Genomic DNA, 16,537 nt, shown 5'->3' with positions numbered 1-16,537 from the left:
GTCGGCAAAGTCAGTCAAGTTATTCATAAAGCGAGAGGTACTTACAGCATTGAGTCTAACCAGTTCAGAGTATCTAATGTTTTAATGAAAGTGCAGTCGGCTCTTTAGTTGAAACCAGTTGTTTTGGCAAAAAAACATTTTTTTTTTAAATTGAACATGAGCGTGATTTGGAGAACTTTTCCAGACTTGCACTTGGTTTCAGAAGGGAGGGAGGTTTCATGTGGACAGTCTACCCTGTAACATTTGTAGTTGGCTAAGCCCTTGCAGACATCAACATAAGGACTGGGAATGAGCATTACAGCATATAATTATGAACAGAGCTAAGATTAAATAGGGGCCAAAATCGAGAGAGTCTGGTATGTAATGTCTGCTCAGTTTAGATATTGGAAAACTAAAAATAGGGGAGTGGGGAAAGCATGTATTTAAAAAGTAAATATATTGATGGTGGTAGTATAGGTATCGATATTCTGTAACCCAGTAGCAACAAATATCCCAAGTTCTCAGAATGTGTTCTTTTTTTTTTTTTGCTTAGTGGATGAACACTTAAAAAAAAATTGAATTATAGTTAATTTACAATATTGTGTTAGTTTCAGGTGTATAGCAAAGTGGCTCAGTTATACATATGCATATGTATTCTTTTTCAGTTTCTTTTCTATTACAGGTTATTGCAAGATATTGAGCATAGTTCCCTGGGCTATACAGTAGGTCCTTGTTGTTTACCTATTTTATATATAGTAGTGTGTATGGACTTTTAATTAATTAATTAATTAATTTTTGGAGTGCGTCGGGTCTTAGTTGCAGCATATGGGATCTTTTTGTTGCGGCACGTGGGCTTCTCTCTAGTTGTGGCGTGTGGGTTTTTCCTCTCCAGTTGTAGCACGCAGGCTCCAGGGTTCAGTGGGCTCTAGTTGAGGTGCGCGGGCTTAGTTACCCTGCAGCACGTGGGATCTTAGTTCCCTGTCCAAGGATCGAACCCACGTCCCTTGCATTGTAAGGTGGATTCTTTACCACTGGACCACCAGGGAAGTCCCTGTATGGCCATTTTTAAAATAAAATTGTGCCATAAAAAATGAATACATTGATTCAAGGAGGTTTTTACTATGTGGTAGTTCGAATAGAATGATTACAGAGAATACGCGTTAAGTTGAAGCATGAAACAAATGTTAACATGTTGTAGGGATTTAAAGGTGCAAGCCGAGTTGAAAAGGTCTTAATTTATTCCTTACATTTTTTGATTTTCATCCTTACTACTACCTACAATTCTTGATCTTAAAGAGAAACAAAAACAGACTGTGAGGGCGATTTAAGTAGGCCCTTAGCACAGGACAGTTGTAAGCTAACTACTTTTTAATGGGCAAACTGATTTTTTCCACGTGTCATATTATAGCAGCTCAGTGATGCATAAAGCATTATGTCATAGAAGTCCCAGCGGTAAACAGGCAAGTCTGTCTGTTCTGTAACATTGTGATAAGGTTTTCTGCAAACCGAAGATTATTCTTGAAGGGAGTGATCGTCGATAAGCTTCTAAAAATTTCCTCCTCCTTTGGTTACTAATAATACTGCCGCATTTACGTATTGCCTTTTCTTCCAAAGAAGCCGAGAATGTCCAGACATACTTTATCTTTTTATATGAAAAGTTAGGTCTGTGAGAAATGTAGTTTCATTTCTAGACTTCAAACAGTAGGTAGACGATTTCTCGACTGTTGTCTGTATTGATGTGAGGAGGTCACTCTGCCCGCCAGTGGTAGTGTCAGAAAAGTTGCAACCTAGATGTAAGTAACACCTGTGTTCTTTAGCAACTCATCCTGCAGGGAGTCTCCTGGAGCCAATATCAGCTTTTGATCAGAGTTTCTGCATGTTTTTTTTTTCCTGTGGAACAGCACAGCGTTAGAAGGAGGGCCGACAGTAAGCCCATTGTCAGACTCATTCATTTTCCTTCTTTCATCTGACACAAATATTTTTACCTCAGATTAATTCTCCAGGTTCTTTAATTTAATAATGGACCATTTGGATCATACTTTCCTCAGGAGGTTGAATCAGGTCATCCCTTTCCTGTTTGTTTTACTCCCCTCCTTCTTGGCAGAATTCTAGAACTCTAATGCACATCGGGTTTAGATACCATTTCCTACTCTTTAATAAGAGAACTTGACCTCACCTTTCCTTTTAGCCACTTAACCTCTTCCTTTTCTCCTGACCAGAACTGTGAAATGGGAAGCTTTCAGCCTCAGCCTTCATTTCCTTTCAGTTTTACTCCTTCCTGCATTTGGGTGTCTGTCCATTGGTCTTTTTAAAGTTGTCATTTTCTTGATTTATTAGGTTCAGTTGACTCCACTGAGCAACCATTCTTTCTGTTTTTTATTAAAAAGTAGAATTTTCTCATCGTAGAAAATAGGAGAGTATAAAAATAGGAAAGTATAGGGCTTCCCTGGTGGCGCAGTGGTTGAGAGTCCGCCTGCCGATGCCGGGGACACGGGTTCGTACCCCAGTCCGGGAAGATCCCACGTGCCGCGGAGCGGCTGGGCCCGTGAGCCATGGCCGCTGAGCCTGCGCGTCCGGAGCCTGTGCTCCGCAACAGGAGAGGCCACAACGGTGAGAGGCCCGCGTACCGCAAAAAAAAAAAATAAAGGAAAGTGTAGAAGCAGAAAACCCTCCTAAAAAAATCTCACCACTGTTGACAATTCAGTACTTAAAATTTTTTTTCACATTACGGAATATGTTAAAAATGTGGAAAAGCATGAAGAAGAAAATTAGAAGAACCATAATCTCATCGCCCAGAGATTACTGTTTGTCATTTAAATATACAAACATTACATTTTGGCGTAGCTAGAGACAATTTTTTGGGTGAATTTTGCACTTAAAACTGTTTGTCAAAGAAAGGTATTCTGAATGGATTCAAGATTTCTGTCTGATTTCGTCGTCCAGATAAGATAAAAATTTAGAGAAGTCATGTGCAAAATTTAAAGCCATAAAGGAAGAAGAAGGGAAAGTGTATATATCCACATCTCTGAGGAGAACTCACTGCTAATAATTTGGTGTATTCATTCACAAATATTTCCTGAGAGTTGCTGTATGCCAGCTAGATGCCTAGATATGAAGGATCAAACAGGCAGACTATAAAACAGCTGCTCACTGTAATTTCACTCTTTTTGTAGCCTCCTTCATTGAAAACACAGGGGGCAGAGATTTCTGTCTGTTTTGATGTTTCCATTCTTTTTGTGTGTGTGTACATTTATATAGACATAGAATAAATATATTTTAAAATCGTGATCGTAAAAATTTTGTGTTGCTTTTTATTTTTTATTTTTATTTTTTGGCCATGCCTTGCGGCTTGTGGGATCTTAGTTCCCCGACCAGGGGTTGAACCCAGGCCCCGGTAGTGAAAGCTCAGAGTCCTAACCACTGGACCACCAGGGAATTACCTTATGTTGCTTTTTAAATGTGAACTTTTATTAGCATTTTCTTGTGACAAATTAGTCTTTAAGAACGTTATTTTAAGACCATCGCATTCTGTACTATCAGTTATTTAGTCTTCGCTGTATTGGTGGAAAACAGATTTCTTTTTTTTTACCACTAGAAATAATGATGGGTTTCACATGTGTATACATAAATCTTTGTTAATATCTGATTATTTCTTTAGAATAGACCCACAGAAGTAGGATTTGTTGGGTCAAATAAAAATATTAAAAAAAGTTTTGGTATGTTTTGCTAAAATGATAACCAGAAAAGTTGCGTTGATTTGTATGAAACTATCTCCCTCACCTTCATTAGTGTTACTGTTTATGGCCTGCTTCTTTGACTTGATACAGGATTATTTAATGATTATCTTTCTATACACCATCATTTATAACAGCTACATAGTATTCTATTATATGTGTATAACTTGTTTAACAAATTTTTAATACTTTGTTATCCTGAACACCTTGTACATATATATTTGTTGTGCTTTAATTATTTCCTTGGTGTACGTTTCCAGAAGTAAAGTTTTGAACACGTGAAATTCTACAGTGTATTGTCAGAGGTTGCAAACACCCCCTTGTGTTTGAAAGTATCTAGTTTTCCGTGCCCTTAACAATACCAAGGATTCCAGGCTTTAAATAGTTACCAGTCTGATGGCAAACTCTTGTACTGTGGTTATTTTACTATGTATGTCATTACCCACTAGTTTATTTAAGCCTATTTGAATTTTAATTGTGCTTCATTTTCTTACTAGCTTGTAAGAGTGCTATATAAATTTTATTCCCTTTTTCTTGTCATGTACAGTAACGGTATCTGTACTGTATCTGATTATGTGATTCATATTTTAACTTTAAGATGTCTTTACATAGAGAAGTTTTTACATGGCCACGTTTTCCATTCTTTTTCTTTCTCATATTCAGGCAATAAGTATTCATTTAAAATGAATAGCACATCTCCATTCATGCAGGTCTTTTTTGGGCCACCTACAGGTCGGAGAGGTGAATTGGTGAATGAAGTCTTAATTTCAAAACCTCTCTTCCAGGACCTTTAGTAGTTGATAGAGAAGCGTGGAATAAAGTGTTTGTACTGGGGCTGATTTGAGAAGGTGTAGGATACCTGGGCCTTGTCTCCACAGGGCATTTCCAGCTGGGTCAGCGGCTCCCGAGTTTGAACTCATCTTTCCTCCAACAGCCCCTCTTACCAGTTTTCACTCTTGTTAACCTCTCCTTCCTCTCATTCCTTTTGTTTTAAATCCTGACCCGTCCATTTCTTTCTTGGTATCTCTGGGACCTGTCCTTTCCTCCACGTTTCTGTCACTTACCTGCTTAATAGGCTCACTCTGACTTCTTGCTGACTCTTTTTTTAAATGTATTTATTTTATTTTATTTTTTAAGTTCATTTTTGGCTGTGTTGGGTCTTCATTGCTGCACGCGGGCTTTCTCTAGTTACAGTGAGCAGGGGCTACTCTTCGTTGCCATGCGCGGGCTTCTCATTGCTGTGGCTTCCCTTGTTGCAGAGCACGGGCTCTAGGTGCGCGGGCTCTAGAGCGCAGGCTCAGTAGTTGTGGCACGTGGGCTCAGTAGTTGTGGCTCACGGGCTCCAGAGCGCAGGCTCAGTAGTTGTGGCGCACGGACTTAGTTGCTCCGCGGCATGTGGGATCTTCCCGGACCAGGGATCGAACCCGTGTCCCCTGCATTGGCAGGCTGATTCTTAACCACTGTGCCACCAGGGAAGCCCCTTCTTGTTGACTCTTGCATGTCTCCTTCCAGGCTACCTAACACGTGTCCAGAACAGTTTCCTCAAACATGTTTCCTGCATTGTGTTTTTGGCCTGTTAAATAACGTATTAAACAGTGCGTGAGAACTTAACGACTGTCAGCTTTAAGTGCCAACTCAGCTGTCCGCTTGGTCTTGTTCAATGGAAAGAGGATAGGCTTGGGAGTGAGTCTGATCTGCCTGCTAACTTGTTCCTTAACCTCTCAATGAGATCAGTGTCTGCATCTGTAAAATGGGAGTGGTAACATAGGGCGTTTCGGGAGGATTCGATGAGATTGTGCATATAAAACACCTGGTCCATAGTGTGTAGCTCAGAGTAAAGATTCCGTTCTTCCTCCCTTTCCCTTTCTTTGCTGCCAAACTTCTTTCTCTCTGCTTCTCGAAGGAAGGAAGCCATCCTGTTCCTGCTTGCTTACTTGTTTGCTGGAATATTTATTTGTTTCTACCTTTGTACACATCATCCCTAACAGCACTTCCTCCCTTCCCGAACTGGCATCTCTCTCCTAGTCCTTCCAGAATTCAACTCAAAACTCAATTCCAGAATGTCTGTCTTGATTAACCCCACTCACCTTAACTACTGTTTTGCTTTTTATTTTCTTAAATTTAAATAGTGTGTTTTCCTAATTAGAATATGCTGTTTTGTCATTACGAGATATGTTTACCATTTCTTAAAATTTTTATCCTTTTTTAATTTACAGAATCTGATGTTCCCGCAGAACTCCAGGTGCTGAAAGGACCCCTACAGCAGCCGACCTTCCCTTTTGCAGTTGCAAACCAGCTGTTGCTGGTTTCTCTGCTGGAACACTTGAGCCATGTGCACGAACCAAACCTGCTTCATTCAAGACAGGTGTTTAAATGTTAGTAAGAATAAATTAACCTTGCTAAATAAAACTTGTAAAATTACTCTGTTGTTTAATGCTGTCAGAGGAACAGCTGGTATATAAAAATTTGAAATAAGCCTTAGTAGTACATCTTGTAAATTTATTTTATGTTTTCCTTTGGGTAATTCCTTATGAATATCATCCCTGGGGACCCTGCAAAAGATTAATCACCACAAAATTGTGTGTATTTAAAAGGTAGTTCTTTTTGATTTATAAGTGATAATTCATGCAGTTTTCGAAGATCTGTTACGGTTTAGTTGGTGAACAGGTACATGAAAATCCCAGGTGTTGATTCGGAGCTTGTTTTTGCCCAGAGCCCTGAACGGTTGTGTTTTGTGTCGTTGAAGGAAACTGTTTTCCTCTACACATTGAATACTTCCGACACCAAATGTGTGGGGCTTTCCTCCCACCCAGACCAGTTCTTCTGACACCAGCTGGGTGTCTTACAATTCACTTCCGACACTGTCTTGCTGGAGTTGGTGTCAGATCTGGCAGGTTAAGGGCTCAGTCCTACAAGGCTGTCCTCATTTCAGATGCCAGTCGAGAGTAGGAGGTCCCTAGGTTCTCAGGTTACCCACACTTGTGTCTGACTTGGCTCCAAATTGGGGGTTCGCAGTGCCCCTCCTCAGGTTTGATAATTTGCTATGACAGCTCACAGTACTCAGGCAGATACTTACTTTTTTAAAAAAATAAATTTATGTATTTATTTTGGCTGTGTTGGGTCTTCGTTGCTGCGCGTGGGCTTTCTCTAGTTTTGGCGAGCTGGGGCTACTCTTCATTGCGGTGTGCGGGCTTCTCATTATGGTGGCTTCTCTTGTGGAGCGCAGGCTGTAGGTACGCAGGCTTCAGTAGTTGCGGCTTGCGGGCTCTAGAGCGTAGGTTCAGTAGCTGTGGTGCACGGGCTTAGTTGCTCCGCGACATGTGGGATCTTCCCGGACCAGGGCTCAAACCCATGTCCCCTGCATTGGCAGGCGGATTCTCAACCGCTGCGCCACCAGGGAAGCCCGAGACACTTACTTATGCTTACCAGTTTATTATAATAAAGGATATGATAAAGGATACAGAGGCACACAGGGTGAGGTCCTGAGGGTCCAGAGTGCTCTACCTTCTGTCCCCACAGAGTTTGGGTTCCCCACCCTCCTGGCAAGTGGATGTGTTCACCCACCCTGTACTTCAGGGATTTTTTATTGAGGCTTCATCAAGTTGGTATGCTTGATTATTAACTCAGTCTCCAGCCCTTCTCCCCTCCCTGGAAGATGGGGGTGTGAAGTGGAAAGTTCTAAGCTTCTAATCAAGGCTTGGTCTTTCTGGGGACCAGCCCCCATCCTGAAGTGACCTAGGGGCTCCAGCCACCAGTCATCTCATTAGCATACAAAAAGACTCATCACTGGAGACTCCAAGGCTCTGAGAAGCTCTTGTGTCAGGAACTGAGGTGAGAGACCAAATAATAAGACAAAAGATGCTCCTAATACCCCTATCACTCAGAAGATTATAAGAGTTTTATAACTGTGGAGCTGTGTGTCAGTAGCCTGAGACAAAGATCAAAATAATCACAGTGGTTGAAAATGTTTATTCCTGCCATAGGTTACTTGTCTGAGGACCAAGCACAGAAATGAGTAGAATTACAGATTGTGGCATTTCTGGTTCAGCTTCATAGATTGAACTCTTGAGTAGCCCACACCACAGATTCTAAGTGTCTTTTCTACCAGAAGTCTTCCCGAGTCTTGTTTGGTGTTAGAAAGCCTTAAATTTACAGATACTTTTATGTGATTTTAGAAGAACATAATGTTTTTAGTTAAAGGTAATTATCATTTTGATAAGCTTCATGGGACATAAGAAATGGTAAAAAATGTTATTTGTCCAGCATACACTTATTTTCTTGAATATGTGTTGCGGGGCGGGGGTGGGTCGTACAAAAGGGGGTGTTCTGTAGGTTCCAAACCCGGGGATTATTTTCTGGTATAGAGAAGCAGATTATAATGCTTTTAATATAGTACTCTCGCTCCTGATTAAAGCAAAGCTGTGAATCTTGCTGGTTTTAAAATTCCTTATATACAGCCTTTTTAAAGCCTGAACTTTAATACAAAGTTGATTATTTTTTAAAGAGAAATGAGAGTGTTAATATCATTATTACCTTTTACTTACTGTTTCCCTCTTCTGACTGTGAATTTTGGTTTCCTTTCTTCCTTCGTGTCATGGTGTTCAAAATAAAGGATATTTAAGTAAATGTTTTTGATGTAGTTTAGTTAGTTGACAATCTAAATGGAGAGTTTTTCACATAGAATTTTCTCTATGGTACCTGTATTCCTTGAACGAGTAAAAACCAAGCACTTCTGTAGAAACTTCTTTTTCTGAGCAGCCTCGTCTTGTGACTCGAGACTTGACTTCCCCCCGTATTTGGTCTGTACACACATCTCAGATGTGCTCTTTGTGTGTTGGTTAAGGATATTCCATAATTGAAAACAACAGTTCGTATTCACTTTTTTTTTTTTTTTTTGCCATATGTGGGCCTCTCACTGTCGTGGCCTTTCCCGTTGCCGGACGCGCAAGCTCAGCGGCCATGGCTCACGGGCCCAGCCGCTCCGCGGCATGTGGGATCCTCCTGGACCGGGGCACGAACCCGTGTTCCCTGCATCGGCAGGCGGACTCTCAACCACTGCGCCACCAGGGAGGACCCACTTTTTTTTTTTTTTTGCCATATGTGGCCCTCTCACTGTCGTGGCCTTTCCCGTTGCCGGACGCGCAAGCTCAGCGGCCATGGCTCACGGGCCCAGCCGCTCCGCGGCATGTGGGATCCTCCTGGACCGGGGCACGAACCCGTGTTCCCTGCATCGGCAGGCGGACTCTCAACCACTGCGCCACCAGGGGAGCCCTCGTATTCACTTTTGTTGTCAGTTCTAATCATTTGTTTCCACTCCTGCCTTTTAAATTTTTATTTATTTATATATTCGACCCCTCCCCCTCCTTTTTTTTTTTCCTTGCCTTTTTTAAAAACAGAGCTTAGTACTTTACTGACTGACCAAGCACAGTAAACAAATGATTGTAGAATGTAGAGTGTCTGGTAAGAAATAACAGATGAGCCCCTGATCAACGAGTGTAACCAATCATTCCATCTCTTCAGAGAATCAGTCCCCAAGCTGTAATGTGTGTGTAAACATAACTTTTTTCTTATAGAGGCTATTATTATGACTCTTTATTTTCTGTGTTTTCTTGAAAATTGCCATCTCATTGATGGCCTTTCTAATAATTGTTTTCCATATTTTTTTTATAGTACTTTGTCAGACCTTTATCAAAATGGGACTGCTGTCATCCTTTGCGTGTAGTGGTGAGTTTAGCTCCTTGAGGCTACATCACAGCAGAGCTATTATGCACTTAATGAGGTCAGCTAAGGAGAGAGTTCGTCAGGTAAGCACTAGGAAATGTACTTGGAGTGTGATAAAAACATTCTCATTTCAAGAGAACTATTTTAAAGCATTCTGAAATCCTGATTATAACATAGGTTTAATGTTAACTTCCATTTGTTTATTCAACAGATGTTTATCGAATGGCTGCTATGTATTAGGCTCTCTTGTAGGAGCTGGGGTTCAGGCAGTGAGCAAAATAAAAGTCCCTGCCCTGGGGCGGGGGTGGTGGTGGGATGAATTGGGAGATTGGGATTGACATATACACTAATATGTATAAAATAGATAACTAATAAGAGCCTGCTGTATTAAAAAAAAAAAGTCCCTGCCCTGGGGCGGGGGTGGTGGTGGGATGAATTGGGAGATTGGGATTGACATATACACTAATATGTATAAAATAGATAACTAATAAGAGCCTGCTGTATTAAAAAAAAAAAGTCCCTGCCCTCAGGGAGCCGATGTTCTGACAAGCAGGCAGTAAACAGTAGAAAAAGAAAAATACATGGAGTGTTAGGTGGTGGTAAGTGTTAAGGAGAAACATAAAGCAGTGAAGGGCATTAGAAAATGTTGGGAGGGGCCGTGTAGCGTGGCAGGTAGGACCTCGCTGAGACAGGAGCAAGGAGCTGAGGTTGAGGAATGAATCACGCAGAGGGAAAGCATTCCAGGCAGAGGAGCAGCTGTGTGCTGGCATGTTTGTGAGGCTGACAGGCAGCCAGTGGCAGAGGTGGAGTAAGCAAGGGGGAGAGGCGGGGCCGAGGGGCAGATGGAGATGGATCTGGAGACCGTTTTAATGTCTCTGGTTTTCACTCAGTAAAATGAGAAGTGTTGCAGGGTTCTGAGCACGGGAGTGACATAATCTGACTTTAACAGGTTCTCCACAGCTGCTGTGTTGAGAATACACAGAGGAGGGGACTGAGGGCAGAAGCAGGGAGACACGTGCAGTCATACAGGCACAAGGTGCTGGGGGCTTGGAACGGTGACACGGGAGCAGTGGTCAGTTTCTGCTTCTATGTGAAGGGGAAGCTGGCGTTGTTTGCCGGTGGCGCTCCTTGGTAAATCTCAGCTTTGTCCTTGGATGGCAAGAATATAGCTTTTTCATGGGTGATCTTTTAGTTAAGAGAAAAATGTCTTCAATTGCAAACTCTTAAGTAATATTGAAAAAGCCATTGGGTGGGTGTGGGTTTTTTTTAATATGAGTTTGAGCATTTATACTAATCTAACATTGAATTTTGATAGATTCCTTATTCCAAGAAATTTTCAAAATGTTTTTTAAAAATAACTTTTTGATTTTAGGGTCCTTGTGAGGATAATTCTCATATCCAGAAGATCAGGTATGTGTTGAATACTTTTTTGACTATGCAAGGAGTAAACTGATCCAAAAGAAATAGGGATTAAGAATTAATCCTGAATTAATCAGAAATTAGTAGTGGGATTAAAAATAACGTAGTTAGGGTAGTTTATGAAAATTAAAAACATTGTAAGATTAAAAACTTTTTAAGATTTGCTAAAAATTTTGTAAGATTTCTCATTCTCTCTTTGACCACCCTTCCCCTGCAATTCCATGTGGATTCCATAAGCCCCACTCTTACTTAATTCAGAGCACTGACATCCAGTCCCTTTCAGGGGAACACCACTGAATTTAGGCTGTATGTAGGAAATGCTCGTTTAAAATCTGTAACTGCTCTGAATCATTAAGAAATTTAAGTAAACTTATCACTGAGCTTAGCTACTTAACTCCTGCCTGTTAGTCGTCCTTAGGATTCCTGTTAAAACAATAATAATAAATAATAATAATTATTAAAACAATAATTTCTAATTGGAATACGGATTACTGGTAAAATACTTAAAATTAATGATCCCCTTGATATCTCTATTATGCTATCGATTAGCTTATTATCAAATGTTTTCTTCATAGAGAATGAAAACTTTGATTTTAGCTCATCCTTTCCAAATTATCAGTTTAGTGATAAACGAGGTCTGCCAGGCTAGTAATACAGTGAACATGGTCTGTCTTAGAACATTTTGGTTCTCTCATGTTTGGGGATCGATTGATTGATTGTGTTTAACTTTCAGATCAAGGGAAGTAGGCTTTGAAGCACAAACCTCACGTTACTTGAATGAATTTGAAGAGCTTGCCGTCTTAGGAAAAGGTGGATATGGAAGAGTATACAAGGTGGTTTTCCACATATTTGTTTTGACCCCCTACTCTAAACAATGTATTTGCAGAAGTTGTTTTCATTATTATTATTTAACGTGCTCAAAGGACAATTCCTAGAAATCATGTATGTTTACTTTTTATTTAGATTTGTCATTTACAGGGACGTGGGCAGGTTTTAATGTTTTCCTAAGCACGTTGGTGATTTAGGTGGATTCTGGAAACTTTGAGTTTTTGTTCTGTAGTTAATTTTTATTAAAAAATGTATTACTTGAAAAAGTTGTGCTGCTGTGTCTTGCACATAGCCTTTTTGCTAACACTCCCATTCTTCAGACCTAGAGATTCTAGGAGTTGGACTCTCAGTACAGTTGGAAAAACTATTAGTCCAGTTGACTACGGCTGACTCCTCTGAACATAGTAAAGGGGCTGCATAAAGTGTAGAGTCCAAACCACTGAACCGCCAGGGAATTCCCCAGGACGTGTGTCTTTAGCTTAATTTTATCTCTTTGGCTAGTTTGGATTATCTAAGGTCAGGTTAAAAGAACTTTCTTTATTCAGTTGGATTTAATGGTACAATATGCTTTGTCTTTCCCTCTCCTTTTAGGTCAGGAATAAATTAGATGGTCAGTACTATGCAATTAAAAAAATTCTGATTAAGGGTGCAACCAAAACAGATTGTATGAAGGTATGATTTAAAACATTTACTTATTTTGAATAATTGAGTATTTAGGTTCTTTTGAAAGAGTTTGTGTGTGTGTGTGTTTGTGTATTGGGGAAATACTTGGTGATATGGATTGCAGTTTACTAGCAGTGGGTTACCATAAAATGAACATCAAGATTAAATTTTTATTTGACTTAAATTTTTTATAGGCACTTGAGGTTGACCACATTTCAGGGTCATTGCTGGGGAAATTAATTTTTTAAGTAAACTATTCATATACAATATATGACAAGCTTTTTATGAAGAACACAGGCGCTCAATTCAGGTCCCAGTCTTCTCCCTGACACGCTGTGTGGTCCCAGGCAAACGACCTAGTCTTCTAAGCCACTTCTGTCTCCTGCCTTTGAAAATAGTGGTGACAAGAATGGTTTTATTTACCTTGGAGGTCTGGACTTACTTGTAGGAATGAAATGAGGGAATGATTATATATGAGCCATGAAAAGTGTAAAGTGCTATATGCATGTTAGTTATTTAGTTGCTATAACAACTGCAGGGCTTGCCTGGTGGCGCAGTGGTTGAGAGTCCGCCTGCCGATGCAGGGGACACGGGTTCGTGCCCTGGTCCGGGAAGATCCCACATGCCGCGGAGCGGCTGGACCCGTGAGCCATGGCCGCTGAGCCTGCACGTCTGGAGCCTGTGCTCCGCAACGGGAGAGGCCACAACAGTGAGAGGCCTGCATACCACAAAAAACAACAACAACGACAACTGCATTTGTCTCTCACAAAAGTATTCGCATTATTTTAACACAGTCTAGATTCCTCGTACAGAGGGGACAAGTATTATTTAATACCATGAACATTTAACAAATTTGTCAGTAAAAACCAGCTCTAAGTATGTTTCTTCTTCAGGTACTACGGGAAGTTAAGGTGCTGGCTGGTCTTCAGCATCCTAATATTGTAGGCTATCACACTGCCTGGATAGAACATGTTCACATGGCCCAAAGGCAAGGTGAGCGGTTTTAGATGAAACGGTTGAAGGGTTGGTAAATTTCAGCCCGTGGGTGACATCAGGCCTACGTCTGTTGTTGTGCCCCCCACAAGCTGAGAATTTTTTTCTTTAAAGAGTTAAATCAAAGGAAGAATTATTTTGTAAAGATTATATGAAATTCAAATCTCAGTGTCAGTAAAGTTTATTGGAACACAGGCTTGTTCACGTGTGTTATCTTTGGCTGCTTTAGCGCTACGAAAGCAGAGTTGAGTAGTGGCAGCAGAGTCCCCTCGGGCCCACAAAACCTGAAATGTTTACTGTCAGGTCCTGTACGGAAGGTTCGATGAGCCCTCGCATAGTTGAACAGCTCTGTTTTTGTCTTTTCTAAAATCTGCCAGTCATTTGAATAAGCTTGGTGTATTTGCATTTTGCCAGAAGGTCGTGACATTTTTAACTTCTTGTCTCATTTGGTCTTACTTATGTATTTTAGCTCTGCCTTTGACTATAAATTAGAAAACTGGGCTGCTTGAAGATTTCCTTTTGTTTCTGTTCAGCAGATAGAATTTCTATTCAGTTGCCGTCTCTGGAAGTGATCTCTGACAAGGAGGACCCCAGGTACGTGGGCTGCCGTGTCCTTTCACGCCCTAGACGTTACCTCCAGTCACCTGCCTTGGGCCGCCTTTGCCTTTTACAGCTAGGAGCTCAGGAGTGTTTTAGACTTTCTTTTTGCTTATTTTCATTACAAAATGTTAAGTTATTTTCTTCCTCCTCTAAGGTATTTCCTGTCAGTATTTTTAAGTAAATGCTGCTGCTGGACAGATTGGTTGTCTCTTTTGTCAGGAGTTTACCAGTCAGATTCATACAGGCTTGAAGGAACAGTTGAGGTACGCTGGATCTTTTTTTACATTGGTTTTTATCTTTACTGTTTTTTTTTGGCCTCCAGAGATCAGTGTGATGTTAAAAGTGATGAAAGTAACAGCTCTTCCATTATCTTCGCCGAATTCACCCCAGGAGAAGAAAAATCCTTGGGAGAATCTGGCATTGAAAATCAGAATAATAGATTGGTGAACTACAGCGCCAGTGTAGTCACAAGAGATGCTGGTGAATTTGAACCGTCCCTTGAGCCCCAAGAAAAAGGTGTGGCTGACGAGTCTTCCAGATCGATTGTTGGGCATCGGCTGCCACTTCGGCATAATTCAGACCTGGAAGAGTCTTTCGCATCCACTGAGGAATCTTCTGAAGAAAACTTAAACTTGTTGGGGCAGACGGAGGTAGATGAGTTTCCCAGAACCTGCACATTTGCTGTTTCCCTGTAATAACGGCGTGGAGGACGGTGATTAGACGTGGCCGGCCCTCCCCCGCAGCCGGCTTCCCTCTTCAGCTCCCCTTCCCTGTCTCTGCTCTTGCTCTTCTGCCCTCACGCTGCCTCCTGACGCGTGGCCCGGGTATTTGGTCCTCCCTCCTTCTCTTAGTAAACTCCTCCTGGTCCTTTTCTGACCTCCCTGACTGGGGCATCTCATAGGTACACCCTGGAGCGGGAAGCATCACACATGTTCTGTTTCTGTGGTTGGTTAGCATCATGCTATCAAAATATATTTATGCAGAAAGATTTTCTGTATTTTGGAATGTGACTTTAGAACATGTTGTTAGAACACAGAATAGCCGTCTGAATAGGCGGATCACCAGGTCAGCTTTCAGTGTCCTAATTACAGTAATTAGGATTGCACTGATGTGCTGGTGTTCTCTCCCTTACTGAGTGTTATTACTTAAACTTGAATGTTAACAGGGTCTGCGCATAACCTGTCGTCTTGGGATCACAAAACTGTATATACCATCTCTACACTCACATGTAGAATTAATTCTGGCTGTCCAGGAATATGAGGTTCTGTATTTTTATACAGAAACACAAAAAACTTTGAGTAGGTTCCCTGAATATAAAGGAGTTGAGTTTGAGGGACTCTTCATCAGAATCATTTCATTGCTCTGTAATACATTTGGAAAAATTTCCTGAATGGGCTACAGTGAGCTTAATTTTTGCTTACTTTTTTCTTGGACAAATTGTTAGTTATGTGAAGCCAGATAAAGTGTGTGCACACTCTGGGGTATCCATAGAGTAGTAGGATACCATACAGCCAGCCTGATGCTTTATCTTCAGCTTTCAAAACTGTTTATCTCGAGAGCAGACCAAACAGTTTCGGGCCCACGGACTCTGTCACATTTAATACCCACCTTACCCCAGCCGGGCCTGCCTCTGCCCACCTGGGTCATGACGCGTTGTGTTAAGTATTGCTTTATTCCTCTGTCTCCTTCACTAGACTTCGGGCTTCTCGGGCAGGCTTGTGTCTGTAGTCTCTGTCCACAGCACGTAGCCTGGTGCTTGGCCTAGGGTAGGCAAGGGAGCATTTGTCCGCTAAATGGTGCAGATGGGAGCCAGCGGTGTGTCGCCCCCTAGGTGCAGTACCACCTGATGCTGCACATCCAGATGCAGCTGTGTGAGCTCTCGCTGTGGGACTGGATCACAGAGAGGAACCAGCAGGGCCGGGAGAGCATGGATGAATCCGCATGTAAGTACCACGTGGGTGTTCGAGGGCTGGGCTGGGAACTACAGACAGACCTGCCGCCTTCTGCCTCCAGGTACTTTAGATTGGGGGGGAAAAAAATCACATTTTAAAAATATAAGTAGGTATTTGGAAGTTAATATTTTCTGTTATAGATACATAGTTTGTTGATATTTAAGAGTACTATGCTAGAGTTTAGTATAATGATTTCAGGTAGAAAAGGTCTTTTAAAAAATTTTTAAGGGAAAATTTAAATATTTGTTTTATTTTTTTAACCTGAAAATGTGATACTTTGGGACTTCCCTGGCAGTCCAGTGGTTAAGACTCTGTGCTTCCACTGCAGGGGGCATGGGTTCGATCCCTAGTTGGGGAACTAAGATCCTGCATGCCGTGCGGTGTGGCCAAGAAAAAAAGAAAAGACTGAAAATGAGATACTTCTATAAAAAGAAACCTTTAAAGAAACCCTTATAGAAGGGCATGTGGTCGAAAGTTTGTCTCCCTCAAGATCCATATCCCCCAGCTCCCCTGCAGTTATACAATAGCCTCTAGAAATACTCTGTTAGGTTAATATTTGTAGAATATTATGACACTGGTTCTCAACTTAACACTGCACATAGAAATCACCTGGGGAACTTTTAAAAAGACGTTGTCAATAAAAAAAGT

At 41.3% G+C, this 16,537-nt stretch overlaps 1 protein-coding gene across 1 annotated transcript in view; it reads left to right on the top strand.

Moving 5' to 3' along the window:
* The window catches only part of EIF2AK1 (eukaryotic translation initiation factor 2 alpha kinase 1), a 30,164-nt gene that overhangs the window by 667 nt on the left and 12,960 nt on the right, over positions 1-16,537 (top strand). Inside the window, 9 exon segments of the mRNA XM_007448877.1 lie at positions 5,930-6,088; positions 9,384-9,517; positions 10,807-10,844; positions 11,587-11,686; positions 12,273-12,353; positions 13,238-13,337; positions 13,871-13,931; positions 14,260-14,587; positions 15,769-15,880. Coding sequence (XP_007448939.1) covers positions 5,930-6,088; positions 9,384-9,517; positions 10,807-10,844; positions 11,587-11,686; positions 12,273-12,353; positions 13,238-13,337; positions 13,871-13,931; positions 14,260-14,587; positions 15,769-15,880 — 1,113 coding nt within the window.

This window comes from Lipotes vexillifer, unplaced genomic scaffold, assembly GCF_000442215.2.
Source record: "Lipotes vexillifer unplaced genomic scaffold, Lipotes_vexillifer_v1.1 scaffold778, whole genome shotgun sequence".
NCBI classification, from domain to species: domain Eukaryota; kingdom Metazoa; phylum Chordata; class Mammalia; order Artiodactyla; family Lipotidae; genus Lipotes; species Lipotes vexillifer.
This window is presented reverse-complemented; position numbering and strand designations above follow the sequence as displayed.